The sequence below is a fragment of the Nomascus leucogenys genome, chromosome 11, assembly GCF_006542625.1.
Source record: "Nomascus leucogenys isolate Asia chromosome 11, Asia_NLE_v1, whole genome shotgun sequence".
Taxonomy (NCBI): domain Eukaryota; kingdom Metazoa; phylum Chordata; class Mammalia; order Primates; family Hylobatidae; genus Nomascus; species Nomascus leucogenys.
Window position 1 is genome coordinate 117803877 of NC_044391.1, and position 27928 is coordinate 117831804.

A 27928-nucleotide genomic window follows, 5' to 3' on the forward strand; every position below is an offset into this window, starting at 1 on the left:
AACTCGGCAGCAGGAAGTTTCTATCAGGGTCCAAGCCTCTGCACGTGCAGGCTTGTTTGGCTTTATTTTAGAAACAAACCAACATCTTTCATTCGCACTGACACAGCAGGGGCCCCCTACTGCCACCTGACAATCCAACGTCACTTACACTACACCCATGCAGGCCACACCTTCAGTGGCCCACAGCACACTAGCCCAGAGTAGCCACACAGAAACACACTTCTCACCGCACAAATCTCCCTTTTAAAAAAAGCAAGCAATCATCGGGTCGGAGGAGAATCACTGGCTCCCTACAGCAAGAGGGGACAAAGCTTGGTGGCAGAGGCCCAGGTCCTTGTGGCCCCTCCCGGTGGGGTGACCAGGACTCCTTGGGATTGCATGGCTACAGCCAGGACGCTGCCAGGGCCTCCTCTGCGGCTGAGAGATGGAAGGGATCCTTCCCGACGCCCACAGGTGGGGGCGAGCCACCAGGAACCAGGCCTGTCACCAGCATCCCCGAGCCCCCGCAGACCGGAATGCAAATAGCTCCGGGCCCACGCGGCTCCCCGTCTGCTGACGAGGGCTGCCTGCTCCCATTTCTTCTCTTCCTTTTCTTTTTTTTTAAGGGCTGGCAGTTCTGGAAACTTTTTCTGGCTTCTCAGACAACTGTGGCAAAATGGAGTAGAGAGAGGCCCTGGCCAGGCTCTTTCTGCTGCCTCGCGCAGGGGCGGGAACGGGGAGTGAGTGGTCCCCAGGCCCAGTAGGTGCAGGGCCGGGTGAGGAGACGGAGCTCACCCCCGCTCGCTCGGAACCCAGAAGAATGGCATGTCCCCACGCCCAGCCCTTCAGGGGGCCTCGGGAGCCCGCGGCCTGGGTCACCTCCGGCTCCCTTCAGGCTGGGGGCGGCGGCTGCTGCCAGGCTTGGGCGTGGGTGCGGGCGGTGGGCATCCCATGGGGGTAGGGGAGGCGAGAGCCTGAGGAGACTCAGGAGGGGGATCCGTGGACGCGGCTGGCCCGGGATGGAGCTGGCGCGGCCACAGTGGGGGACGAGGCAGGGCACGCAGTTCCCCGGGGTCGGCCTCCCTCCCAGCGCACGGGCGGTCGGAGGAGCTGGAGCCCCCACCCCGGACAAGGTCCTGCTGGCGAAGGCTTCTCCCCGAGCGCGCCCTTCCCCTAGGGGTCCCTGGTGGGTTTCTCCCCGTCACCCTGGTCCGGTCTCCCTCCCTCCCCCGCCAGGAGAGGCCGCTGTCCCAAGGGCCGGGTCTCCTTGGAGGGCCTCCGGGTGTAGGTGCCTCGGTGGCCACCTCGTCCCCAGGGGACCTCGCGGACGGGGACGCAGGGCTGCGGGGAGGAGGCTGGCGGGCCCCTCGGGCGACTCTGCGGGGCGGGCGGCGGGAAGCCCGGACTCAGCGGTTTCCTGGGCAACCGGCCTCCTCCGGTGCGGCCCGCGCGGCTCCAGGTGGCGGGAGGCGGCGGTTGGCGGGAAGGGCCGCGCGGGCCGGGGGCGGCGCCTCAGGTAGCAGCGCCAGGTGGCGCCCGTGGGCGGCAGGGCTCCCGGGGAGGCGCCTGTTTCCGCCCGCGCCGGGCCCGGCCTTCCCGAGCTTCCTTCTGGATTCCAGCGCGAAGCCGCCGCGGAAACTCCCCAGGCGGGAATCGCAGCTCCGGGAGCTCTGGGGCGCGGCGGGTCTCCGAGGGCGCGGGCTCCGGCGGGGCGGCGGGGCTCAGAGGGCGGGCGGGAGCAGGCGGGCGGCGAGGGCGGGCAGCAGCAGCGGGAGCAGGGGCGCCCCGGGCGCCGGGGCTGCTGGGGACGAACGTGGCGGGTCAGGCCCCGAAGCCCGGGCCGCGGTGGCCGCCTCAGGCACCAACTCTGGGGTGGGGGTGGGAGGATCTTTCGGGCCCGAACTCGCCCCAGCCTCCCTCTTTCTGCTCAATTGCAAAGCTCCTTTCCCCTGCTGCCTTTGCATATTCATTCTTTCCAGAAAGGCGCCACATGCATATTTCTGCCGTGGCCCCAGATCCTCCCCTCACCGCCGTTTTGAGCGTTTACACTCATTACCCAGGTCCGTCTGGGAGACCTGCCGGGCTCCTGCCCTCCTGGCCCGCAGCCTCCTGGCCAAAATCCTCCCGGGACACCCCACCTGCACTGCTGTGAACGGACCTCCACCCGCCTCCCCAGACCCGCAGCCCCCACCCCGCTCCCTCAAGGTTCTGGGGTGAAGGGGTCTGAATGGCACTAGGGGAGGCGGCAGGGCGGGCCTGCCCTACCTGCGCCCGAGCACTGCTGAGACAACATCCCTTCCAGCGCCGCCACGTAGTCCAGCCCCAGCCAGTCGCGGTAGGTGGTTTTCTCTCCGACAGGCACCGCCCGGACGGTGGCATCCTTGAAAAGCAGGTCTTGGCCATGATAGTTGGAGGAGTCGAACATTTTGAACCCATTCTTATTGTGGTCGTCTCCAAACAGGTCCTGGAAGCACCGCAAGCAGACCTGCTTCTCACTGGCCTCAGGCAGGGTCACCCGCCCGGTGCCGCTTGCTGCAAATTGCTTTACATACAGTGACCCAAAGAGCAAGTAATTTCAGGGCCCCACGACTCTGAATGGAAGTCATAAGCTTGACAGCTGATTGGCCTCTGTCACCCAAGCCAGTGTGGGGACACTGGGCCCGCATGTGCCACGGGAAGAGGCGTTCAGAAGCACTGTGGTGCTCCAGCTCCTGGATGCAGGCCTGAGGCCTGAGATGTCCAGGAAGAAAGACCCAGAAACGAGGGATCGTGTGGGTGGGATTCCTGAGTGTTCTGCTAGGGCCTGCTCAGCGTTTCTTGGCCTTTTCCATAAGGCTGTCTCACTCTATCTTACAGATATCTCCCCACAAACCTAAACAATTTCGAGAGGGACTTGTGTTCTGCAACCAGTCACAGAATATCGGGTGAGCTGGGCGTGTCTTCACTGACCCACCCGCCCAGGGATGCTGCACTCCTCTCCACCCTGCTCAGAATCACTGGAATGTGGCTACAGCCCTAAAAGAGCTACTAAAAAGACCAGAAGTAGTATGAGAACTTACGAATACAAATATAAATAAAGGACAGCTGGAGAACATGCATGAATATCTATGTAAGGTGTTAAGTACTGATCAAGGAGGAACCAAGGAGTCAGGTGGCTCTCAGTCTTTTTGGAGGGACTCGCAGATCCTCCTGAAGATCTGATGAAAGCTGTCAGCCTTCTCCCCAGAAAAATGCACACCCACCCAGGATTCTTCTCCCACATTACTTCAGAGGACTTAGCAACCCCCTAGGGAAACCCAGGGACCCAGAGTAAAGCCCTCCTGGGATAGAGGGGTTCTGTGGGGAAGATGATAGGAAGGAACATGCATCATTTCCCAATGTCAAAGTTTAGGAACAGGCCTGGTGAGCCAGCCAGCTCTGCAGTTCTGTGGTGCTGGTGGGTGTGGAGAAGGCAATTTCAACATAAGTCAGGGGAGGGGGAGTGCTTAGAAACCAGTGGCTCCATTGTGAGACAACCTGGGTTTAAATTCTAGGTATATTTTGAAAGCACAACCAATGGGATTTGCTGATAGATCGGCTATAGAGCACGAGAGGAAGACTGGAGTCAAAAATGACTCCTGAGGAAATGGAAAAGCTAAAGTTGCTCTTAGTTGAAATGGGGAAGACTGAAGGAGGGACGGGGGTCCAACTTTGGACTTGATCCATTTGAGATGACTGTTAGAAACACAAGTCAAAATGTCAAGTATGTAGTTAAATATGCAAGTTTGAGACTGAGGTCTGAAGATGTAAATTTAGAAGCCATCTGTATATAGATGGTATTTGATGACATGGGATTAGATGAGATCAAGGGTAAGCCGTAGACAGGGAAGAGGGCTGAGAACTGAATCCTAGGGCTAACAGGTCAGGGAGATGAGGAAGAATCAGCAGAGAAGACTGAGGAGTGGCCAGAGAGTGAGAGGACAGCCAGGCAGGGCTGAGGACCTGGGCGGCTGCAGGGGAAGGTGTTTCCAGGAGGAGGGAGAGCTGTGGCCAGTGCTGCTGAGAGGTCAAGTAAAATGAAGACTGAGAAATGGCCACTGGGTTTAGCATCATGGGTCACTGTGACCTTGACAAGAACAGCTTCAGGGCCCTGGTTGGAGCCTGTCTGGGGTAGTCTCCATCCTTAAGAGAGGCCAGAGGAGAGGACTTGTTAACTCCACAGCAGACCACTCCGGAGGAATTTTGCTTTGAAAGGGAGCAGGATTGGCCGGGCACAGTAGCTCAGCACTTTGGGAGGCCGAGGTGGGCGGATCACGAGGTCAGGAGATCGAGACCATCCTGGCTAACACGGTGAAACTCCGTCTCTACTAAAAAATAGAAAAAATTAGCCAGGTGCAGTGGCGGGTGCCTGTAGTCCCAGCTACTCAGGAGGCTGAGGCAGGAGAATGGCATGAACCCCGGAGGCAGAGCTTGCAGTGAGCCGAGATCGCGCCACTGCACTCCAGCCTGGGTGACAGAGCGAGACTCCGTCTCCAAAAAAAAAAAGGGAGCAGGATTATAGCTGCAAGAGGGTGAATGTGAGACCAAGAGGTTAGTTTGTTCTTTAAGGATGGCAGAAACCACAGCATGTTTCATGTTGGTGAGAATGGTCTGACTGAGAAGGGAAAATCAACGATGCAGGAGGCGGAGGGGACAGTTTCTGAAGGGACGTCCTTGCATAAGTGAAAATCACAGAATTTCCCCCGGGCTTCCTCAGTTTCTCCAGAGGTCTGCTCCAGGTAGACTGAGGCCTCCCAGGGGCTCAGCTTACCTCTGCTGCACACCCCTCAATGAGGCAGCCCCGCCCTGGCTCACCTGGGCCTTGTCCAGCAGTCCATACACGATGAAGATGTTGGTGTCTGGCCGGACCATCACGGCATGGGGTGGTATCTGTGCCAGGTTGCAGGCTGCAAACTGGGACACCTCGGCTCGGGCCCCGTTGGGACACAGCAGTTCATAGTCCTCTGACCTGAGCTCAGCAGCCCAGGGCTCGGAATTGTGGCCTGAGGGGGGTAAAGCAGTGTGTGTGGGGACGTTCGGGGAGTGGGGAGAAGTGTAAAGAGAAGCTGCTATCCTGGGACCCCAAGGCCTTCACTACAGGGAGGTGGCAACATCTGGCCAGCTCCCCAACCCTCTCCATTCTCCACGTGCTCTGCTGTGTTACCGCGGTGAAAGAACCCAGCTGTGTTAATGCCATTAGCAGGAGCTGCCATTAGCAGGGAGTAGGGAGTACCTACTATGTGACAAGCACTTTACACGTGTTGCTTGATCCCCACAACAGTAATGCAGGGCAGGTGGTGTTGTCCCCATTTTACAGGTGAGGAAACTGAGGCTGTTAATCACTCCCAGGCAGAGAACCCCATCTATGTATTACATCCTCAAGCCTGAGGGTGGGGTGGCTCCCTGAAGGTGGTGGGTGATTGCCCTCCTTAAGGGCTGAAGTTCTCAAATGGAACAGGGTATAGCATCACTTGTGGATGCAGAAGGCAGCTTCAAGGGTCCTTGCTTGCAATGAATCTCATTCAGAAGGTCTCAGATCAGGCTCAAGAATCTGCATGTTAAACCAGCATCCCAGTGATTCTAAAGCAGGCGGTCCCAGTGCTGCCTGAGAAAATGCTGCCCTCAGGAATCACATTTTCGTGTCTCTGTGCATTCACTTAGTATCCATCGTCCTCCCATTTCCAGGAAATCCAGGTGGGCCTTGAGGAGAGCTAAAGATAAAAGGGAAAGGAGCGGCCCTGGGAGGCGGGTGACTCACTGCAAGTGAACCTTCCAAGGCCTCTCCAGCACCTGCCCGCCTCCCCTGACCCCATCCCAGACCATGCCATGCACAGACCTGGGACCAGGCAGGCCCGCTGGGCTCATGCAGGAGCACACGGCCCCTCCCTGGGGGAGGGTTTCACGTGTTCTTGGTAGCGGGCTGGGCAGGGGAGCTGGGCTGTGGTAACAGGAAGGGTTCAGGGCCTGGAACCCTCCCTAGCTCTGCTGGGGCAAATGGTCCTACTGCCTTGGTGACCCCCATAGGAGGCAAGATCCAAGTTTTGAAATACTAACTGATGTTTTCATTTTCGTTTTTTTTTTCCCCTGCATGTCTTGCTTCCCATTGTCCAGTCCCCTCCCCACCGGGCCACAGTTGTGCGTTTCTGGGCTAAGTCTCCAGGAGGAGACATGTTGGGAGTGAGTGGAGAAGACTGGGCCTCCAGCATTTGTGGTATCAAAGCCTGGGGTGTAGGCAGGGTATGCAGACCGTACAAGCCTTTGGCGTTGGAGGAAAACAGCCTCCAGTCTTCAAAACGGACACAGATTCCTTCACGGAGAACAAGAAGAAGGGGAAGTGATACAAGCTGGGGGAGCGTGTGCTCTGGTAGGACCATGTATGCACGGGGGTCCCGGAGCAGAGCGCTCCTGAGCTCTTTATCCCAGGTGGAGCCCAGGACGGTGACTCCAGGAAGCAACCGCCTGTGGGGTGTGTTGGGCGCGCCCTGCCTCGGTGTGGCTTGGGGGCTGCAGACAGATTTCCTTGCATGAGAAAGTGACCTGCCCAGTAACACAGACCAGACACTGATTGAACTCAAGACCCTGTGGAGAGGCTCATGCCACTCCCACCTCACAGCGTGGCGCTACATAAGTACCCCCAGAAGGGGGTCTTTCCAAATCGACTGGGATTGAGTTTCTACCGTTTCGGTGGATTAGGGACTTGAATTCCAGACCAGTAAAGACCATCATGTATCCAGCACCCCTGGATGTGTGGTCTGAGGTCTGTTCTTACCCTGTGACCCCTGGGGCTCCCAGCTTCCCAGGGGCACAGCCTTCCAGACTCAGCCTCTCTGAGCTGCTGCTTGGCCCCAACCCAGCATGGTGTCTGGACTGTGCTGAGGATGGGAACAGTCCCCCCGACCTACCTTTGGCCCTGCTCTGGCCCCCACCTACCATTTGTGTTGTCAAAGACGGTTGTGTGCCTGACGAAGGCAACGTCACCCGCATTCTCCACCAGGCACCTGCCACACAGAGGGCAGGGCAGGCGTCGGCAGGAGGGTCCCAGCCTCTGCACACAGCCCCAGACCGCCAGGCCACCCGGGTACCTGAAGGCGCCGCTGTAGCCGTAGTACCGCTCCTGGCTGTTGCCCACACACTTGTTGCGACCCTGCTCGTCCCCCACGCACAGCGCACACAGCAAGGAGGGGTAGTTCTTGGGGTTGTTCACGGGCACGCAGCTGGCATTGAAGAACTCGCTCACCGCTGGGGTGGAGGGAAGGGCAATGATGAGGGGCCAGCAGCGGAAAGCGTGGCAGGGAGCTGGGCGGGCCGCTCCCCCCAGGTCTGCCCACCCACCTGACCCTACACTGCAAGGCCACCTGTCCGCTCAGCTCCCCTCAGCTCTGAGTGGAGTGTCTCCTGGAGGATCTCAGCGCGGGGAATGCAGAGGTGCAGAGGTTGTCTAGATACGGCAACTCCATCACCGAACATCACCCAGCCTTCGCTTGAACTCCCTCAGGGACAAGCGTCTCACTACCTCACTATTTTGTTCCAATCAGAGCAGCTGTCCAGCTGTCTGGGAGTGGGAGCTGCCAACCCTAGTGCCCTCTGTGTGCTTGTGTCAGTGGTTAGAAAAAAAGTGCTTGTATGTTTTCTGAGTTAACAGCCAGGACAGAGGTGTGTGGCCTGTCAGCCCAAGGATCTTGCCAGTTTCCATGAATGTTGTGTGATCTAACACACGGGAAGGGCTTCATGTATGGCATATGGTGGGTGCTTCTGTCCCCAGCTTGTGGAGATACCCGGGCACATATGCAGAAGTCTGGCCACCTTCCAACAAGGTCACCTCCCCAACAGGCTGCGGGTCCCTAGCTAACCCCAGAGAAGGCTTCCCCAGTCTGCGTTCCTAAAAAGGGGGTACCTGTGACGACGTCGCAGTCCTTGGGCTGGATGAAGCCTCTCTGAATGAGGGCGCCCACGGGGATATCCCAGCCTGCAGCGCTGCCGAAACCGGCGTGGCAGGAGCGCTTGCCCCGAAGCTCATCCAAGGTGAAGGCGTGGGAGCTGTCCCGCCTCACCACGGCCACGACGCAGTACGAGTTGCTGCTGTCTTCCGCTGGGGAGAGAGGGATTCACGCGAGGGGCCCCTCATCTGAGAGCCCGGGCAAGTGCCTGGGGGGTCCTTCCTTCAAACCCACTCCTTCCTGTCTCTTTGCCTGAGCTATGCAGACCAAAGAGTGCCCAGGCCTGAGGCCGGGGTGTTCCGAGAGCCGGCCCAGCAGAGGCCCCTCCTGCGTCCCCTGTGAGAAGCAGCCTCTCGCCTCCACTTTCCAGCCTTGTCTTCCTCTGGCCCCAGCAGTCCTTCCCCACGGGGGCTTCTTCCTTTCCTTAAACCCAGGTGGTATTTTTCTCACTTCCCAGGAGGAAAGTGGAGGCGCAGCTGAGGCTGCAGAAGCATTTTCCCACAGCCCAGAGATTGCTCACACCCAGGTGGAAGGGACCCAGGCCGCTGAGGTCACCAGTAAGAGGACAGAGGCCAAAGCCCCCACCCAGGCCCCTGAGAAGGTGCAAACGAGCTGACAGGGGGACTCTGAAGGGCCACTTTCCATGGCTGGTTAGGGCCAGAAGAGGCTGAGGAGGCCCCAGTGGTCCAAGATGGCAAAGCACGAGGCCTGCTCCTGTATGGCCTGGGTTGTAAGCTAAGAAGAGTTTTTATATTTTGAAAGGGTTATTGAAAGAGAGACTGTCTGTCGTCTGCAAAGCCTCAAGTATTTATCCTCCAATCCTTTACAGAAAGTTTGCCAGCCCCTTAGAGACGTTTGTTGAATAGTTGGGGAAACTGAGGCCTGGGGCAGGCCTGGTGACAGGCAGCCACTGTCTCCAGGAGAGAGGCATGGAGCTTCTGAAAATGGCTGAGGGGGGCACTTGTTTACATTTATAGAAATATCCCCACCTCCCGGCTGAGGCCAGGCGGCAGGCCCTGCACTCACGGGCATAGTGCTCCCCGGCTGCGGGAACCAGGCCGTACGTCTTCCCCGCCGTGTAAATGTCCTCGCCACTCAGGGTCACAGCGTCGACGTGCCCAGCCTGAAGGGAACAGAAGAAGCCACTGGGCCGGGGTGAGCCCAGGATGGCTCTGGATGTCGGGGTCCTGTGCCTGTGGAGGCGGCAGGGCCTGGTCTCTTGGAGTTTGTGGCCTTAGGCTTCCTTCCCCTGGGGAATGTGGGTGGGGAGCACCCCATCCTGGCAGTCTGCCCCTTCCTCTCCTTGTGAAGACGCCTGGCCAGGAGCAGAAACACCCACGCAGCACTCCTGTGTGTGGCCACCCAGGGTCCCCTGTGCCCCTGCTCTGAGCAAAGCAAGCGCGATCCCTACCCTCATGCTCGGCGTGGGCCTCCCTGTGCCCTGCCAGCCCCCCGACAGCCGGGCACCGCCTCTCCGGCACCTGGCCAAGGACCAGCACACCGTGTGGTGCAATGCCTGTCTGTTAGATGCGTGTACAGATGGAAGAATGACCGGATCTGAAACGATGGCAGTCTCAGGGCCTGGGGAGGAGGCTCCAGGGCTGAGGGATGGAGCTCTCCCTGCGGAGGCAGTGGGAGGGTCCAGTGTCTTCTTCCCAGGACACTCCTGGGTCCTCCACGTCACCTGCACCCACCCTACTTGTCTATTCGGAAGCCTCTTGACAGGTGGCCCCAGGACCCCACCAAGGGGCTAAATGGTAACAAAGCCACAGCAGTGTGATTAACCTCAAGGGAAGGGGATGACAGTGGAGGAGAGTGGGGACACCTGTGCCCCAGGAAGGCGTCCCACACCATTCCTGAAGAGGCATGAAGTGATGGCAGTGGAATAACAGGCAGTGGCATTGATATTTCGGGCCAGGAGGGTGCACCACTCAGGGCCCTTTTTCCACCGCTCAGGCCTCCCCCTTCCTATTGTGCTGTTGGGCAGGACACAGACCCTGCACCGCAGCCCAGGGCCCTTCTGGCTGATGGTCCCTTCCCTGGGTAACTGGCAGGGCAGGAATGGGTGTTACAGCCACACTGGACTCCTCTCTGAGAACCTCAGAAGCTAGAACTGAGGGTCTTTGAGCTCTTTGCTGGGGTTCTGAGGAGCCCCTGAAGTCTCTCCTCTTCCCGCAGGCCCCAGGGCAGCCCCCTGGCCCTCTGTGAGCCCAGACTGAGAGGAGGCTGTCACTCAGAGGGAGCTGAAACCTCCCTCCCTGCACCTCTCCCTACTCTGGCACTCTTGGAACAATAGGGCAGCCTGCCAGGCGTTAGGAAATAAAGACCCTTCCCACCGAGCCCGAGCCCTTTCCGCAGTTCCGGCGGAGGCTCCTCTGTCACCGTCACACACAGTTGCGCTCAGCTCTGCACAAGGACAGGCTTCCATCGGTGCCTGCGGAAGCTCCTGGAACACCCTCGCCTCGGGCCTGGGCACTCCTTGGCCTGATGCTGGGGTGGTCTCCACTCCCGAGATCCAGAAGTGTGGAGACATGGCTGTGGCCTGGCTCAGGCAACGCGGTGTGGGGAAGCTCATACAGCACATCCCGGCTGGTGACTTTGGGCAAGTTACTTCCCCAGCCTCTCTCTCCCCAGTTCCAGACCCAAAAGTGGGGCTGATGGTCACAACAACCGCCAGGGCTGTTGTGAGGGTTACATGAGATGATCCACACAGTGGCCCTCACTGTGCGGGGCACACAGGGAGTGTCAGCTTGCGTGATGTCACCGTCATAGGCCTGCTCACCCTGTATTCTTGCCCGGTCTCCTCCTTGTGGCCTTCCGGTCGATGTGGTTCCCTGGCCTGGGCAGAGCTGGCACTGCTGAGGGCCCTGTGCTTGGGGACCCCCTGAGCAGGCCCCACCTACTTGCTCTGAAAACAAAAACTGGGGAGTGTGGACACCCAGGGGCTGACAGCCGGGGCTCTGGGCCGAGGCTGGACACCCGTGACCACAGCAGTCCTCCCTGACTGCAGGGCCTCTGGGGCCTCCCCTGCATCTGGTGTTAGTCCCCAGGCAGAGAAGCGAACCAGGAAAGAGGTGAACAGGCACTAGAGATCAGGCCAGTGCTTCTAGCTGCGGACGGTGAGCCTATTCATGGGGGCCAAATCAATTGAATGGGTCATGACAAGTGTCAGGAAACAAAGGATTAGAAGAGAATACATTAGAAAATAGCGGGTACCGTTTGTGTCCTATCTCTGTATATAAAGGACATACATTTTTAAATTTCTATCTGAAAGAAAAGTTTTCGTGCACTAGATTGTGATCCGTGCAAAATGTATTCTGAGTGCACGGCGCGTCAAAAATGCTGAACTCTCCTATGAGAATCCCAATGACATTCTTTACAGAATTAGAAAAAACAATCCTAAACTTTGTATGGAACCACAAGTGACCTGGAATAGCCAGAGCGATCCTAAGCAAAAAGAACAAAGATAGAGGCATAGAAACGGACATATAGACCAATGAGACAGAATAGAGAACCCAGAAATTAACCCGCAGTTTTACAGCCAGCTGATTTTTGACAAAGGTTCCAAGAACCTCTTTGGGAAAAGAGTGATCTCTTCTTCGGTGGATGCTGCTGGGAAGAAGCTGAATGTCCAAGTGCAGAATGAATGGGGCCCTAAACTACCCCTCACCCTGCGCAGGGACCAACTCAAAATGGATGAGGGGCCTAAATGCAGGGCCCAAGACAATAAAATTGCTGAAGAGAATATAGGCAAAACGCTTCAGGACATTGGTCTGAGAAAAGATTTTATGAAAAGACCTTGAAAACATAGGCAACAAAAGCAATAATAAGCAAATGGAATTGTATCAAACAAAAAGGTTTCTGCACAGCAAAGAAAACAATCGACAGAGTGAAATGAAGACAGCCTACGTAATGAGAGAACATTTGCAAACTACTCATCAAACGGGATTAATATCCAGAATATACATGCAATGGAAACATCTCAACAGCAGAAAACCATCCAACTTGAAAATGGGCAAATGATCAGAACAGACATTTCTCAAAAGAAGACATATGAAATGCCAGCAGGCATCACTAATCATCAGGGAAAAGCAAATCAAAGCCACGGGGAGGTATCAGCTCACCCCAGTTAGGATGGCTGTTATCAAAAAGATAAAAAATAACAAATGCTAGTGAGGATGCAGCATAAAGGAAACTCTTACACACCGTTGGTGGGGATGTAAACCCGGACAGCCGCTATAGAAAACAGTGTGGAAGGCCCTCCACAAACTACACATCGAACTATTTAATACCATATGGTCCAGCAATCCCACCACTGGGAATCTGTCCAAAGGAAAGGAAATCAGCCTGTGGAAGGGATGCCTGCACCCCATGTTTATCGCAGCACTGGTCACCATAGCCAGGATATGGAATCAACCCAGGTGTCCAACAACAGAGGACAGATAGAGAAAATGTCATTGGCATGCACCGTGGAATACTATTTAGCCATAAAAAAGAATGAAATCCTGTCATTGGCAGCAACACGGACGGAACTGGAGGACAGCGTGTTATGTGAAATGAGCCAGGCACAGAAAGTGAAACACCATATGTTCCACTCATATGTGGAAGCTAAAAAAAGTTGGTCTCACAGAAGTAAAAAGTAGAACAGAGGATACTGGAGACTGGGAAGGGTAGGGAAGGGAGGAATAGGGAGAGTTTTTTTTTTTTTTTTTTTTTTGAGACAGTCTTGCTCTTGTCACCCAGGCTGGAGTGCAATGGTGTGATCTCGGCTCACTGCAACCTCCACCTCCCGGGTCCAAGCGATTCTCCCGCCTCAGCCTCCTGAGTAGCTGGGATTACAGCTGTGTGCCACCACGCCCGGCTAATTTTTTGTACTTTTAGTAGAGACGGGGTTTCACCATGTTGGCCAGGCTGGTCTTGAACTCCTAACCTCAAGTGATCCACCCACCTCGGCCTCCCAAAGTGCTGGGATTATAGGTGTGAGCCACCGCACCCGGCTGGGAGAGGCAGGAGGAATAAGCTCCAGTGTTCTATAGACTGTAGGATGAGTGGAGTTAACAATAATACATAGTTTCAAACAGGTAGGACGATACTGCATGTTCTCCACGCAGAGAAACGAGCAATGTTTGAGATGACAGTGTGCTGATTACCCTGCTCCCATCACCATGTATTCTACGTATCGAAACATCAGTATGTGTCTCATGAATATGCACAATATTATTTGTCTATTTAGAAAAATTAGGAGAAAAGAAAAAGTTGAACAATGATCCACGCCCACTCTCTATTGCACAAGGGAAGGCTGAGATTCAGGAAGGGGAAGGGGCTTGCCCCAGGCTACAGGGCATCAGTGCCCAGCTGGGCCAGCGCTCCTTCTGCTCCTGGCGCCCCTGCTCAGCGAGGAGCTCCCAGGCTCTCCAGGGGACTCACCCCATCTGCCTGTCCCCTGGGGTGGGTGCCGGCCTGGTGGTCGCTCCTCCCTGCCTGTCCCTGTGGGCTTGTTGCAGTAGACATTCTTCTGTTCCCCAGGCAGCAGGGGGCGTGGGTAGTAAGAACCGCCCAGGCACTGCCACCACCCGCCCACCTGGCCCACGCTGCACCTGCGTGACCCCACCTGGATCTGCTCCATGCAGTGCTGGGGGGACTTGGCTGACACGCACTGGATCTCCGGCTTGAGTCGCTGCCGGCCGAAGGCCACGGCCATGTCTCCACACTTCTGGATCTCAGGAGTGGAGAGCACACACCAGCGCAGGTAGGGGGCCAGCCCTGGAGTGGGGCAAGCAAGCGGTCACTGCCAGGCCAGTACCGCCACGGAAGAGCTTGGAGTCAGACCCAAGGGAAATTCTGGGCCTTTCTCCTGTCAGCTGAGTGGCTGGGATAAGTTATTTAACCATCGGATCCCACTTCCTCATACAGAAAAGGGGCAAGTGTGAGGCCTGAGGAAGACCATGGCTGTCGTGTATCTAACTCAGTGTGTGTCACCCATTTCCCTGGCTGGAGGTGGAGGATATATGGGGCCAGGGGGGCTAAAGGCAAGAAGCTCACTCGTAGACTACTGTAATAGTCCAGGCGAAAGACAGCGCCTGCGCCAGGGCTGTAGCCACGGGATAGAGGCGGGGAGTAGGAGCGAGAGGCTGTAGAAGAACTGACAGGACGCCACGGCTGTGGATGGAGGGGCGAGGGGACCCTTCCCAAGACAGATTCTGATGGTCTGGACCCTACCCCGCTGTGGCCGGGTGGGGCTTCTGAGGTACAATAGGCCATACAGCTGAAGAGATGCTTCCTCCCCAAAGCCCCAGGGGCAGAGGAGTGGAAATGACAGGTTCCCGCAGAGGCCTCCCTGCTGAGTGTCTTCCCCCCGGCCACTTTCCCAGAGAGCCTGGCCATGCCCGAGGTTGAGCTGGGCTGGAGCTGGCAGCAGTCGGGACAGGTGGACTTACGGTTGGGGTCACAGAGCAGACCCTTCATGGCGTGCAGGTACTCGGGGCCCAGCCACGCCTCGTAGGTCTGCGTGGCGATGGGCACGAGCTCCAAGGTAGAGTCCTTGAAGAGCAGATCCTTCTGGCCATAGGCCTCGGAGCTGAACATCTGGAAGCTGCTGCCCTCGTGGCTGAACAGACGCTGTGTGTCAAGGAGTGTGGTACAGGGTGGTGAGGGTGCTGACAGGCCATATCCTTCCCTCCCACTTTGGCCCCTACCTCCTTCTTCCCTGACCTCAGACCAGGCACCCACTCTGAGGGCCAGGTGAGGCCTCCCTCTTCTGCGGCGCCTCTCCTGATCCGCTGCCTCCTTCCCCTGGGCCCTGCCAGTTCTGGGTCTGCTCTGATTTCATTTGGCCTCCTCACACTCAGCTGTTTGGACACATGACTGTGGCCAGGGGTGGGACAGTCCTGAGGACACGCCGTGGGGCTGGTGGTAGCAGCCTGGATGGGGCAAAACTAACTGAGCCTGGAGCACCAGCAGTCAGAAGTCTATTGCTGTCATAAGCAGCGGTTTTAGCCAAACCTTATTCGCCACATGTAATTAATGGTGTGCTTTGAAAGGCATTGGTTTTGTTACTTGGTTTGTTTGCTCATATGTTTTGGTTTTAGCTCTCAGAGACACAAGTATCAGGAGCTTCTTCTGAGGGTGCCTGAGTCCCTGGGTCCCCCTCCTCTGGGCCCCCCTCCCCTGGCCAGCCCTCCTCCTGGCCAGCCAGCACAGTTGGTTCCTCACTCTGACCTGGCCCGATGCTGGGGTCTGTCCCAAGGACAGTATCTGGGTCCTGCCCCTCCTGGTCCCACCCTGCTGGGCGACCCCAAGGCCCGGCACCATCCAGGAAGCTGTGCAGGGGGATTGGGGGACCCTGAGCCCACCTGGCCCTCATTGAGCAGCCGGAAGATGAGGCCCCCATCCGTGTCGGCCCGGACCACCACGGCGTGAGCAGGCACCCGGGCCAGATGGCACTGCCTCCACTCGGTGACGTCGGCCCGGCTGCCATCCCGGCACAGTAGCTCGAAGTCCTGTGACAGCAGGGCCTGGCCCCAGGAGGGAAGTGTCTTCCCTGGGAAGCAGGAAGCCTGGGCTGAGCCAGCTCCGAAAGGGGTTGGGGCAGGTGGCGGGGAATGCCCAGGAGAGGGAATCTGGGGGTGGCTGGGTGTCATGGACATGGGAACTCAGCATTCAGAAGGTGGCAGAGCTTGGTGGCAGCACCCAACTCCAGGTACCTACACAGACTCTATCTCGTTACTGTCATTTTCTAGCCCTCACCAATTTCTATTGCTGAAGTGAATGGAGGTATCTGACAGTAATACAATACTTAGAAATCAAGATAAAAAGAGTAAGAAAATAAGAAAGGCTTGCTGGTGCGGTGGCTCACGCCTGTAATCCCAGCACTTTGGGAGGCTGAGGTGGGCGGATCACGAGGTCAGGAGATCGAGACCATCCTGGCTAACACGGTGAAACCCCGTCTCTACTAAAAATACAAAAAATTAGCCGGGCGTGGTGGCGGGCGCCTGTAGTCCCAGCTACTCGGGAGGCTGAGGCAGGAGAATGGCGTGAACCCGGGAGGCGGAGCCTGCAGTGAGCCGAGATGGCGCCACTGCACTCCAGCCTGGGCGACAGAGTGAGATTCTGTCTCAAAAAAAAAAAAAAAAAAAAAAAAAAGGCTTTGGGTGAGAGAGAGATGTACCAAGAGTCTAGGATGAGCTCGCGGCTGCCACGAGGCACTGCGTCTGGCTCTGAGCAGGGGGCAGGGGACCAGGCTCCCGGAGCAGGGGCCACGGTGGAAACAAACCCCGAAGGAATTTACCCACCCTGGGGCTAGAGAGGAAGGAGAAACTCCCATAACTGCAACTATTCATATTTCTTTCAAGTCGTTTTTTTCTATTTTATTTCCTGTCTTTTGACCCCACCCCCCCATTTTTTTTTGAGACGGAGTCTGGCCCTGTTGCCCAGGCTGGAGTGCAGTGGCTCGATCTTGGCTCACTGCAACCTCCGCCTCCCGGGTTCACACCATTCTCCTGCCTCAGCCTCCCAAGTAGCTGGGACCACAGGCGCCCACCACCATGCCCAGCTAATTTTTTGTATTTTTTTAGTAGAGACGGGGTTTTTACCGTGTTAGCCAGGACGGTCTCAATCTCCTGACCTCGTGATCCACCCACCTCGGCCTCCCAAAGTGCTGGGATTACAGGCGTGAGCCACTGCACCTGGCTTTTTTTCTTTTTTTGAGACGGAGTCTTGCTCTGTCGCTCAGGCTGGAGTACAGTGGCACGATCTTGGCTCACTGCAACCTCCGCCTCCCAGGTTCAAGTGATTCTTCTGCCTCAGCCTTCCGAGTAGCTCAGATTACAGGTGCCCGTCACCATGCCTGGCTAATTTTTGTATTTTTAGTAGAGATGGGGTTTCACCATGTTGGCCAGGCTGGTCTCGAACTCCTCACCTCGTGTTCTGCCAGCCTCGGCCTCCCGAAGTGCTGGGATTACAGGCGTGAGCCACCGCGCCCGGCCTCTTTTTGACCACTTTTAACCTAGTTAAGGACACAGTTGACAGGCAATTTGGCATCCTATTTGGTAGAGTATTTTTCCACAGTATTGGAAACTTTCCACAAATTCATTTGTTTCTCAATAGAAAAGAAAATTTGCAAGAGTAGCTATTAACACCAAACAGGGCTACTGAGAAGATGAATATTAAGGACTATAATTAAACCACAGATGGTCCCACATAACAATATTTTTATGACTTTAAGACAAGGAGGAAAAAAACCTCTACAAGGAAATAGGAAGAAAAAAGATAATTTGTATGGTCATGAAAGCTTTCACTGCAAAGCTATTTTAAAACAAAACCAAAAACCCACACTAGAGTGATAGTTTAGGAAAACTCCACAAAGGTCATTTTTAATGGCCATGTTTACAGCACTCTTAATGATTCAGTGCAGTTCTACCCCCGCTTCCCAACTTTTCTCTGTTTTTCGGCTGCTGCAAAACCTTTGGTTAGAGCTCTGGGGCATCATTTGCCTTCAGACAAATGCATCATTTAGGTGCTTCCATCAGCCACTCCCGCTTCTCCTCAGCCAAGAACAATGAAAGTCCTGTCACTTCCCTGCTTTAGACATTTATGCCACTTCTACCCCTTTGCTCTTACCAATCTTTTTGTATAAAGTCACTTAAAAAATTACTTCCTTAGATTGCCTTAGATTACCATCAAAACTTTGAAAAAGCTGCCAGGTGCATGCCTGTAATCCCAGCTACTCAGGAGGCTGAGATGCGAGGGTCAGTTGAGGCTGGGGGTTTGAGACCAGCCTGGGCAACATGGTGAGACCCCCATTTCAAAAAAAAAACCCAAGTTTGAAAGAGCTGATTTTTATCCCAACATATCCCTACTCTTTGCCCGTTTTCCGAATTCTCCTTTGTCAGACTCGTCTTGGGGCCTGTGAACAGGAGCCCATTTCCAGGCTTGCCCAGCACTAGAGCGCATTGTCCTACGTGCTTCCTCGTGTGCAGGGCACTCGTTTTCCTCCTTCTCAGATCTAGTCCATGTTTGCCTTCATGATGGACTTTCTGATTTAAAAGGCAATGATTAATAACAGCAAAGAATGACAATGATTTAAAAAAAAACCCCAATCATCAGACGTCCTGGGAGAGGCAAAACTGCAGGCAGAACAGTGTGTTTGCTGCTTGCCGGCAGGTGCAGGGGGATAACTAGCAGGGGCCTGAGGAACTCCTGGGCTGAAGGGTCTGCCCCATCAAGATCTCGTTTGTGCTGGTGGTTATACAACTGTACGTATTTGGCAAAACTCATAGAACTGTCCTTCAAAAAGAACAAATTTTGCTGCATGTAAATTATATCTCAATTTAAAAAGAGGAACGATCTTCAGGCAAATCTAAATTGAGGGACATTCTATAAAATAACTGGCCTGATGCTTCAAAATGCCAGTGTCATAAAAAACAAAGACTGAGAAACGGTTCCAAGATAAAGGAAACTAAAGCGATCTAACAACTAAACCCCATGCATGGTAAGAGTTTAGGTCCTGGTCTGAAAGAAATGGGTATGAAGGACAGAACTGGGACGGTGAGTGAATCTGCAATATCAGCTATAGATTGGATAACAGGATTGTATCAAAGTTGCATGTCCTGATTTTGATTACTGTGGCTAGGTACACACCTCCTTGTCTTAGGAGATACATACTAAAGTATTCAAGGGGTATGACATAGGCAAATGTACTCTCAAGTGGGTCAGAACACACACGCACACACACACACACAATCAAATGTGGAAAAATGCTAAACAGCTAGAATTTGGGTGAAGAATAGAAGGGAGCTCTTTGAGTTATTCTTGTAAGTTTTCCAAAGCTCAGTTCTTTCAAAATTAAAAAACTTAAATGACACGATGGCTCAATATATAACACCAATCTTTGTTTTTTTGTTGTTGTTTTTTTTTGGACGGAGTCTCACTCTGTCACCAGGCTGGAGTGCAGTGGCATGATCTTGGCTCACTGCAATCTCCGCCTCCTGGGTTCAAGCAACTCCCCTGCCTCAGCCTCCTGAGTAGCTGGGATTTGAGGCACCCACCACCACGCTTGGCTAGTTTTTTGTATTTTAGTAGAGATAGGATTTCACCATGTTGGCCAGGATGGTCTCATCTCCTGACCTCGTGATCGGCCCACCTCGGCCTCCCAAAGTGCCGGGATTACAAGCGTGAGCCACCGTGCCCAACCCCAACACCAACCTGTATCTTAAATCTTCCCAGGGATGAGGGACAAATTCTCCAGGCAAGAGGAGAAAAATGCCAGGAAGGGCTGGTAGGTGAGATCCCGTGCAGGGGTTTGCAAATTGCTTAAAAAATCAGCCCCTCATCTTCAGGTGGAACCAGAACCCAATGCTATATTCAAATCAGAGGAGAGCAGAGCTGCTCGCTGACCCCCTTCTCCTGCCCTGTGGGCAGTGGGCACTCCACTGGTGACACCTGCCTCTGCTCTTTTGCAGTTGGGAGTGCTGAGGCTCAGAGACTGTGGGACTTGTCCAAGGTCACCCAGAGACTCAGAGCAGCACTGCACTAGGGCGTTTGATCCCAACTCTGCCATCTAGGGTCCCTGCCCCAGGCCGGCCTGGCCTGACTCCCTGCTCCTCTGGGCCCGTGCCCCTCCCCCACTCACCATCTGTGTTCTCCAGTACCGTGCTGTGCTTCACAAAGGCCACGTCCCCTGCCCCTTCCGCCAGGCACCTGCGGAGGAGAAGCTGTGGGTCTGGATGGGCTGAGCCTCTGCCCCTGCCCATCTTCCACCTCTGGAGGCCTGGCTTGGGCTGCAGGGGTGGCCACGATGGGCATGGGCTTTCCAGTCATGTGGTCTGGGTTCCAGCTCCCTGGCTGGTTGGCTGTGTGGCTTTGCCAAGTTGTGGCCCCTTCCTAGCCCCTATCATCTGTAAAGGGGGGTGGGAAAGTAGCTCCCACAGGGCTGCTCTGAGGATGAGAGGCTCCTTATAATCCAGTATAGACCCTCTCCAGCCTAGCTCAGGCCTGTAGGGAGAAGGCACTCCCAGGGCAGCTGCTATTATAGTATCAGCAGCCGTGACTCTCAGGGCGTCGGTTTTCTGTGTGTTTGTTTTTGTTGTTTTGTTTCTAGAGACAGGGTCTCACTGTGTCGCCCAGGCTGGAGTGCAGTGGTGCAATCATAGTTCACGGCAGCTCTGACCTCTTGGGCTCAAGTGATCATCCTGCCTCTGCCGCCAAAGTAGCTGGGATGACAGGTGTGTGCTGCCACTATGCTGGGCTAATTTTCAGGGTGTTTTGAGGAGCATTCTGCCCTGAGGCAGGGGATTGGACTAGAAGGCCTTTTCATGCCATGCCACAGAATCCTCAGTGGGAGGGACCATTGCCTTTTACATGTTCTGCTGATGTCACTGCCCAGTGTTGGAGGCAGGTTAGACCTGCTGGGCAAAGGGGCTGCTTGGGTCCCCACGGGCAGAAAATACACAGGGATTAGAGCAGGTCGGGGAGGGCGACATCAGGAGAGGGCTCTGAGGCTCTGAGAGAGTCAGAGAGAATGTGTGCATGGCCAAGGACACGGGGCAGTGGAGGGCAAGGCTCTCCCGCTCAGGGGTGCTGAGGACTCTTTCTTCTCTCTGTGCCAAAAACTGCATCCACTCAGATCACATCTGGAGCGTGGGGCACCAGCAGGCTTCCCCGCTCCAGGTGGAAACGTGAGGTAGCTAGAGGGGCCCGAGAAGCTTCCTTTCCAATCCTGCTGAGCACGTTTCCTCCTCTGCAGGCAGATGGAATTGGACCACAAGCTGTTAGACTCTCTTGCATCCACGGAAGGATTACCCAAGGTGCCAGCCGCAACCAGCAGCAGAGACAGGCTGGCCCCAGGTGTCAAGACACACTCCCCCGACCCCCTGTCCTTGCTGGTCTGAGAATGGGGACATGGGAGTGGCCAAAAGGCTGTTTTTTCCATTTTCTTCTCTCTGAGCCCTCACCTCACTAAATATACCAAACATGTTGATTTTATGAGCAAATCCAGTTTGGCGTATTCCAGCTGGATGTTTTTAAACTAACCAGGGCACAGAACTATATAAAGGGTGCTTTGATGAGATGCAGCCAACACCACCACTTCCCCTCCACGGCCCTCTCTGGGCAAAGGTGTTTTCCCCAGCATCTGTGGCCTTAAGTGCCTCTGCCTGCCGCCTGCGGACTCAGCTCCTGCCTGCCCGACCCGGCCCCTCCCTGCCCCCACCCCGCTCACCGGAAGGCCCCGCTGTAGTCGTAGTATCTCTCCCTGGGGCTCTTGTCACACACCCCTTCCCCAGAGCTGTCACCCCTGCAGAGGCGACAGAGGGACTCAGAGTAACCGGTCTCTCCTGCCCCCGGGACGCAGCTGCCCCCAAAATAGTCGCTGACAGCTGTGGGAAGGAGGTAGAGAGGTCACTCAGCAGAACTTTCTTCAGAGCCAAGCCAAGCCCCCAGGGTCAGCAGGGGGCCCGGGCTCCCATCTGGACTCTGCTGAGAATGGTTCCACCTTCCAGCTTCAGTCTGAGCAAAACCGGGGAGTGGACCCGATCAGTAACTCCCAAACCGGGTCCACCAAGGCAGCAGTGAGCATTGGGAGCGACTGTCATTTAAAAGCGGTTCGGGGGAACTAAAAATTTCCTCCTAAATGACCACGCAGGATAACGAAGCATCAGCTAGAGGCTCTTCTCACTGTGGGTTTCATTTCCAGCTCAGCCAAGTGTGATTGATGACGGAGGGGAAATAAAGAATTACTGAAGATCATTCACTGGTAGACAACCCTTCTCACAGCACAGGGAGGGAGGCAAACGCCCGGCGGCCGGCCTCACGGGGGACGAGGTCAGGGTGGGCTGCCCTGCATGGTTCTTCCGGCCCTGCTGGCACCAAAACTCACAAGTATTTATCCTGTGCCGCGCGAGGAGGCACCCCAGCCAGTCGGGCCACGCTCATCACCAGCCAGACTGAGCTTTTCCAGGAAGCCCTCTTCCTGGTTTGCTTTTTGTGACCTCCCGGAGGAGTAGATATTTAGTAAATATGCCAAGTGCCTGGCGAGCTACCCACACCTGGTCACCAGCTGAGAGGGTGAGGCTTCCAGGCTCTCGTGGGTTTACACGGCTGACTTGGGAGCTTTCTGGGTGCAAGTCAGCACCTTGTTTGGGTCCTGAAAAAATAGCATTTCTGGTCCTGCAAAGCTGAGGACCCATTTCTAGACACAGTGACCTGTGCCGGGTCTATACCCGTGGGAAGCAGTCCTGGGAGATTCACTGCTTCCCACCCATGGGCTTGGCCTGTGCCTGGCTGTGCCATGTGGGACACCATGGCGGGTGAGCAAGAAGCGTGCCCCTCAGGGTCCAAGCAAGCAGGAAGTCAAGCGGCGGTGCCAGTGTGCAGGGCTGGCGGCAGAGTGGAGGCGGGGGAGGCATGGAGTGGGGGCTGCTGCGCCTTCCAGGGATGAAGAGTGGTGGCGAGGCTGGAGGGAGGCTACCCGGTGAAAGGACGAGCGTGGGCCAAGGAAAGGAGGGGAAGGCCTGGGGACCCTCCTGCCCAGCCCAAAGCCCTCACCTTTGAGTACATCGCAGCCCATCACCGAGAGGCGGCCGCTCTCCACCAGGTAGCCCACGGGCACGTTCCAGCCCACTGTGCGATTGATGCCCGTGTGGCAGGACTTCACGCCTTTCAGGGTGTCAATGGTCACACGGGAGCTCCTCTTGACCACAGCCACGGCGTAATAGGAGGTACCGACCTCTAGGAGGGGAGGGGAGTGGGTGAGGGCAGCAAGGAGAGGCCTCAAAGACAGGCTGCACCAGCGCCCTGCCTGGGCCGGCTGTGGGAGAGGTGTGTGCACGGAGCATGGCTGTACACATGGATGTGTGCGTAGCGTTCTTGTTACCAAGAGAGCAAGTGGGCTTCATCTACATGTATTAAGAGACCCTGCCCTCTAGCCTCTTGAGGTAGATACGATCCTGAGATATTGATGTATTCATTGATTTCCCCCTCTTCCTTCCCAAGCAGCTGGTGCTTAGCTGGGTCCACATTTGCTCACATCAGGGGAGTTATTTAGCGGGACAGAAAGCAGAAGAAGCCAGCAAGTCCTTGCTTTCCAAAAGCCTAGGCCCCTAGGAGAACTCGGAGGGTTTGGGGGCATGGTATCAGGGTCATGGGAAGAAGGGTGTCTGGGAGGAGCTGGGGAGCCGAGGAGGGGCTTCCCCAGATGAGAGGCGGCGATTTCCTGGGGCTGAAGGAGAGTGAGACAGAGGCAGAGACAGACAGAACTAGCAATGTGGTCCCAAGTCACTCACCACCCTGAATGCTGCAGGGTGCGTGTGGTGGGGCCAGGGCTCTGCAGCCTTGCAAAACGTTCCCCTGCGCCAAGGTGGCTCCAAGGGGCCGTTCAGGCAAACCACACCTGACTCAGCTATGGGAACTGATGAGCAGAGGGTCTCCCATCGCACGAGCGCACACACGCAGGCATGCACGCACGCACAAACTGCCCGGTGGTGTGGGAGGCCATATCAGAATGAAGTGGAGTTCTAGAACATAAAGCCAGTGTTACTTCTTGCACACCAGGGTCTGGCCCCCGCCAACCTAAGAAGCTCCGTCTGGTACCATCCTCTGACTCACCCACCTTGTTTCTTACCAATCCTCTGGACCGCCTGAGATCGTTGCTGGGCTCAGCTTACCCATCACCTCCGCAGAGCACCGTCCTGCCTGCTCTATTTCAGTGGGTTTCCTCGCAACCCTCGTTTTCTCTGTCCTACCCTTTCCTTTTCCTCACAGCACCCCCAACATGTGTCACTGTATTGTTTTGGGTGTTTGTTTACTCTCTGCTCTGTGAGGGCAGGAAGGTCTCTGTTTACTGCTGCTCATGACCAGCGGGTAGCAGGTGCTCAGGTGAGGTGTCGAGTTAATTAAAGAGGAAGAGGTGCGCGGGGGCCTCAGAGGCAGAGCTGTTTGTGGCTGATGGGTGTGCAGGGTTGGACTGTGCCGTGTGTCATTTGATGGTCATTAATTCAACAAGGAACCAGCCAGTGCTTTCTCCAAGCGAGATGCTGTGTGGAGTTCCAGAGGGTAGACACAGGGGAAGACTGGACCCTCCTCTGGGGACTAATGAGACTGGGCAGGCAGAGGCTTGCAGAGGCCATGGGGGTGCAGGCAAGAGAGGCCCTGCTCCAGGGAGGGAGGGGCTCAGGGAGCACCTTGGAGGAGGTGACAGTTGTGCTGGACTGTGATGGAGGCCAGGCGCCGGCCAAGCAGAGGTGGCAGGGGAGACACAGGAGCCGGCTGAGCTGGAGGCAGGTCTCGCGTGTGATGTGGGGACTGGGCAAAGGAACTCACAGTTTCCAGCACATACCACATGTCAGGTGGGCACACGGCCCGGCTCATTAGTCTGGGTGACAGCGCAGGTGTTACCATCCCCATTTTACAGTCGGGGAAGTGGAGGTTGGCCAAGGTCACAGAGGTCACGGGAAGGGGAAGCGCTGGGGCTGTGGAACTGTGCCGCTGCCAGGCAGCACCTCCCTACCCAGAGCCGGGCTTCTGAAGGGAGGCCCGGAGTGTGCAGGTGGCTCGGCATTAAGGACGCCTTGCTCACCCAAGGCAGTTACACACGCGGCACCATATGCCCAGCACCACAGCAGGTCTGGGGCAGCCCGCGGTAAGAGCTGAGTGGGCACAGGCTAGGGGGCTGCTGGGCTCCCTGCGGGGAAGAGCAGACTTGGGGCAGCGCTCTGTGTCCCTGGAGCTCCTGTCCCTGGGGAATTTGAGAGAAACTTAGGGCGTTCGTCTGGCTGGGACTCCAGGACTGCTCTGTGGACAGGGCTGATGGCCAGCTCAGGCCAGGCCCAGCAAGGGCAGCCTGGAGAGCTGACTTCCAGCGCAGGCTGTCCTCTCTCCTCCCGCTGCACCCTCCTACCTTGGTCGTACACTTCGCCCACCACGGGCTTCAGGCCGTGCTCCTTTCCCGCCTCATAGATGGCTCCTCCATCCAGAGTGATGGCGTCAGCCTCCTGCGCCTGCAAGGAAATGTGGCTCAGCCAAGCCTGGCCCAGCCGGCCTGCTCAGCAAAGAACTCGGGGCACCTACCAGATGGCCTGGGGCCCCACCCCAAGCCCCGGAGGGATGAGCTGTCCTTCTCATCTGTCCCAGGAGCCCAACCAGGGCCCAGGGCTCTCCCCCTTTCCCAGACCAAGAATTCACCTTGTTTTCCTAATAATGTTATTAAAAAAAAAATACTAATCATTGATATTGCAGGACTCAGATATCATAGTAAAAAAATCACATAGTAGAAAATGGCGCGCAGTGAAAAGTGAGTCTCCCTCGCTTTCTATCCCTCCACCCCGCGCCTCCACTGCTACCCTAGGTTTTCTAGCTTTTTTTCTCTAAGATGGTCTACGCTTGGGGTTTCTGCCCTCACATGGAGCCTGACCCACAGCCTTGGCCCCAGTGTGGGCCTGTGATTGGATTAGGTCTTGGGGGCATATTGGGGGCAGAGCTGGAATGAAAAGCCAGCTTTCTCTGCACCCACCCAGGAGGGACACCACTCTCCGGTGGTGCCTCTGAGGATTGTCAGTGTCATTTAGCAGGTCTCAGCAGACCTGCTCTCCTACCCCATACTCACCCACCTGGGAGTCCAGCCCCTGCTCCTCCTTCCCCAGAAACCACACAAGCCCCATTCTGGAAAGCCCCATGGCAAAATGAGCAAGTAGCCGCCTGCGGCCACTGAGGGGTCACCACCGTCTGCGCCCCCTTGGCAGGGGCCTTTCCTTGCTGGCGCCGCTCTGAGCAGCAGTGGGTCCTCCTGAGGCTCCCACCTCCTGGCCTGGGCCCGGCGGGAGGCAAGATGGCCTTGTCGCCACGGAGACTCGGGAGATCCTATCAGCCGGGCCTGGCAGGGCGAGGTCGGCCCCTTTCCCAGTGAATGAGGCTGTTGTGTGCTCCCTCGTGAGTCAGAGCCCTCCTGTCTGGCAGGGTGGAAGGGAGAGGACTCACCGCGATGAGCTGGATGCAATGGTCAGCCGAGGTGCCCTGGACGCAGAGGAGGGAGGGCTGGATGCCCGCTTCCCGGAAGGCCTTGCTCATGTTGCTGCACTTTTGCTGCTCTGGGTCCGAGGTGGCGCACCACCGCACCTCCATGCCACCAAGCGCTGCGGGCAGGGGACTGTGAGGCCCGGCTCCCCTGCCATGCCCAGCCCCGGCCCACCATGGAGGGTGGCTCCAGCAGGTCTGTGTGAGCCCATTCGCCTGGACAGCCGTCCTCTAGGGCAGCCCTGCCCTCTCACACGGAGGCACTAGGCGCAGAGACAGGGGAAGGGCTGGTATTCCTGTGCTCAGGGCCTCTCTGACCTGGGGCACGGCTGCTGGCAAATGGAATGGCTCAGAACCCGGAGGAGTGGGAGGGTCTACAGGTCGCTTCTCAGCTTCCCCCACCTGGTGGGAGCACTGGCCGGGGAGTCTCGGCAGGCCCTGGAAGTGGAAGCTTCTTCCCCTCTCCAGGCCTCCCGAAGAGGGTGCTCGTGTGGGTTCCCTCACCCAGCAGTGTCCCTGGGCCTTCCTCATGAACTGGGACAGGAGAGTGAGGTGAGGGGGCTGTGGGTGGGCCGCCCTCCAGGAGCCCTGCACCCTTGGGGAGTGTCTGCGATTATGCTGGCTGCAAACCCGCCCTCGGCGGGCACAGTGCCAGGCCCTGCCAAGGGAAGACGGCAGGCACAGAGCGGAGGCTGAGGACCCCTCAGGGTAGGTTCAAGCCTCTCTCAGCCTGCTTCATCTTCTGAGAGAGCAGATGAAAACCCCACCTTCTGTGTTGAAAATAAACCCTTGTAGAGAGCCTGAGACACCCAGATCCTCAGTAGACTTCTGCTTATGCCTCAGGATCTGACCGGGTCAGAGTCCCCGAGAGCTCCAAGGCTAGGGGCCCAGAGGAAGGGGTGCTGGAGCCCCTTGGGGCTGATGACTTTCAGGCCTGAGCTCCTCTGCCATTCACCCTGCCCCAGCCAGCACTGCCAGAGAGAGGCCTGTGCTGGAGGGAAACGCATGTCACCCTCCCGGGGCAGCCCCACCAGCCCAAGGGCCGAGACTGAAGCTTCCTCCACAGCCCTCCCCTCCCCACTCCCGGCGGCGCCCTGGAAAGTCGAACTGGCCTCCCCTCCGCAGCGCTCCAAGCCCCCCACCACCCAGGCGGGAAACTGCAAAGTTCAGACGGGGCGGGGTGTGGCCGGGGGGGAGGGTGGCTTCGTCGTTTGCATTGATGAGTGCGTCGCCTGCGGCCACGGCGGTGCCATGAACTCCATCCCCTCGGCGGGTCGCCGCCCACGATCCCCGCGAGCCGCTCCCCGAGGTCCCGCCTCGCGTCCCACCATCCTGGGCCCCGACTCCCCGGGGCGCCGACGCGAGGGGACCCGGCCTCCATCCCCACCTCCATCCCCGCATGTGCGAGGCCCCCGCGGGCGGACTCCCGCGCCCCTCCTGGTCAGTCCCTCTGAATCTTCTCCCGCGGGGGCTCGGGAGAAAGAGCTGCTCTGGCCCCCCAAAGCCTTCCTGGGCTCCTGCGCGCGTCAGGAGGGGTGTGGCCCTCTGGAAGCTCCTCTCCACCCTCCGAGGCCTCCCTACCACGCCTCAGCCCGCGCTTCTCCTTGGGGCGTCGGAAGCCTCACGTTTTCAAGGCCCGGCTCAAGGCCGCCTCCTCCAAGAAGCCTTCCAGACATCCCCGTCTGCGCTTCCGTGCTAGTTCCCTCCTCCGCCGTCCTCACTCGACCCCGAGCCCCCGTCTCCCCTGTCGCGCTCCCCCGGAGACGCAGGCTCAGGCACATTCGCAGCCCCCAGACCTGCTCGGCCGGGCGGCAGCGCCCCAGGACCCCCGCCCGCCTTCGGCTCTCACGGCCGGGCCTCACCGGTGCGCAGAGCCAGGAGCAGCCACAGGGCCCGGCTCGGACCCCGCATGGCGCCGTCGGGGCTGGCTGGGGCCGGGCTGGGGCTGGGTCCAGATCCGAGGAAGTCAGCAGCAGCCGGGCTTCCTCCCT

At 57.0% G+C, this 27928-nt stretch overlaps 1 protein-coding gene and 1 long non-coding RNA gene across 2 annotated transcripts; one reads left to right on the plus strand and one right to left on the minus strand.

Moving 5' to 3' along the window:
• Positions 1–17: 17 nt before the first annotated feature.
• On the minus strand, positions 18–27928 carry MELTF (melanotransferrin). The gene is made up of 16 exons (XM_004089717.2): positions 27800–27928; positions 25902–26056; positions 24826–24925; positions 22476–22658; positions 21151–21307; positions 19564–19631; positions 15287–15474; positions 14372–14552; positions 13546–13697; positions 8961–9057; positions 7892–8086; positions 7080–7236; positions 6928–6995; positions 4813–5000; positions 2245–2443; positions 18–1780 (listed from the first exon to the last, which is right to left on the minus strand). Exons 1-16 carry the CDS (start codon positions 27846–27848, stop codon positions 1701–1703), a joined length of 2217 nt encoding a protein of 738 aa, XP_004089765.2. The 5' UTR covers positions 27849–27928; the 3' UTR covers positions 18–1700.
• On the plus strand, positions 1943–3077 carry LOC105740517. The gene is made up of 2 exons (XR_001116560.2): positions 1943–2314; positions 2441–3077. It is a non-coding gene; the product is annotated as an uncharacterized LOC105740517 (long non-coding RNA).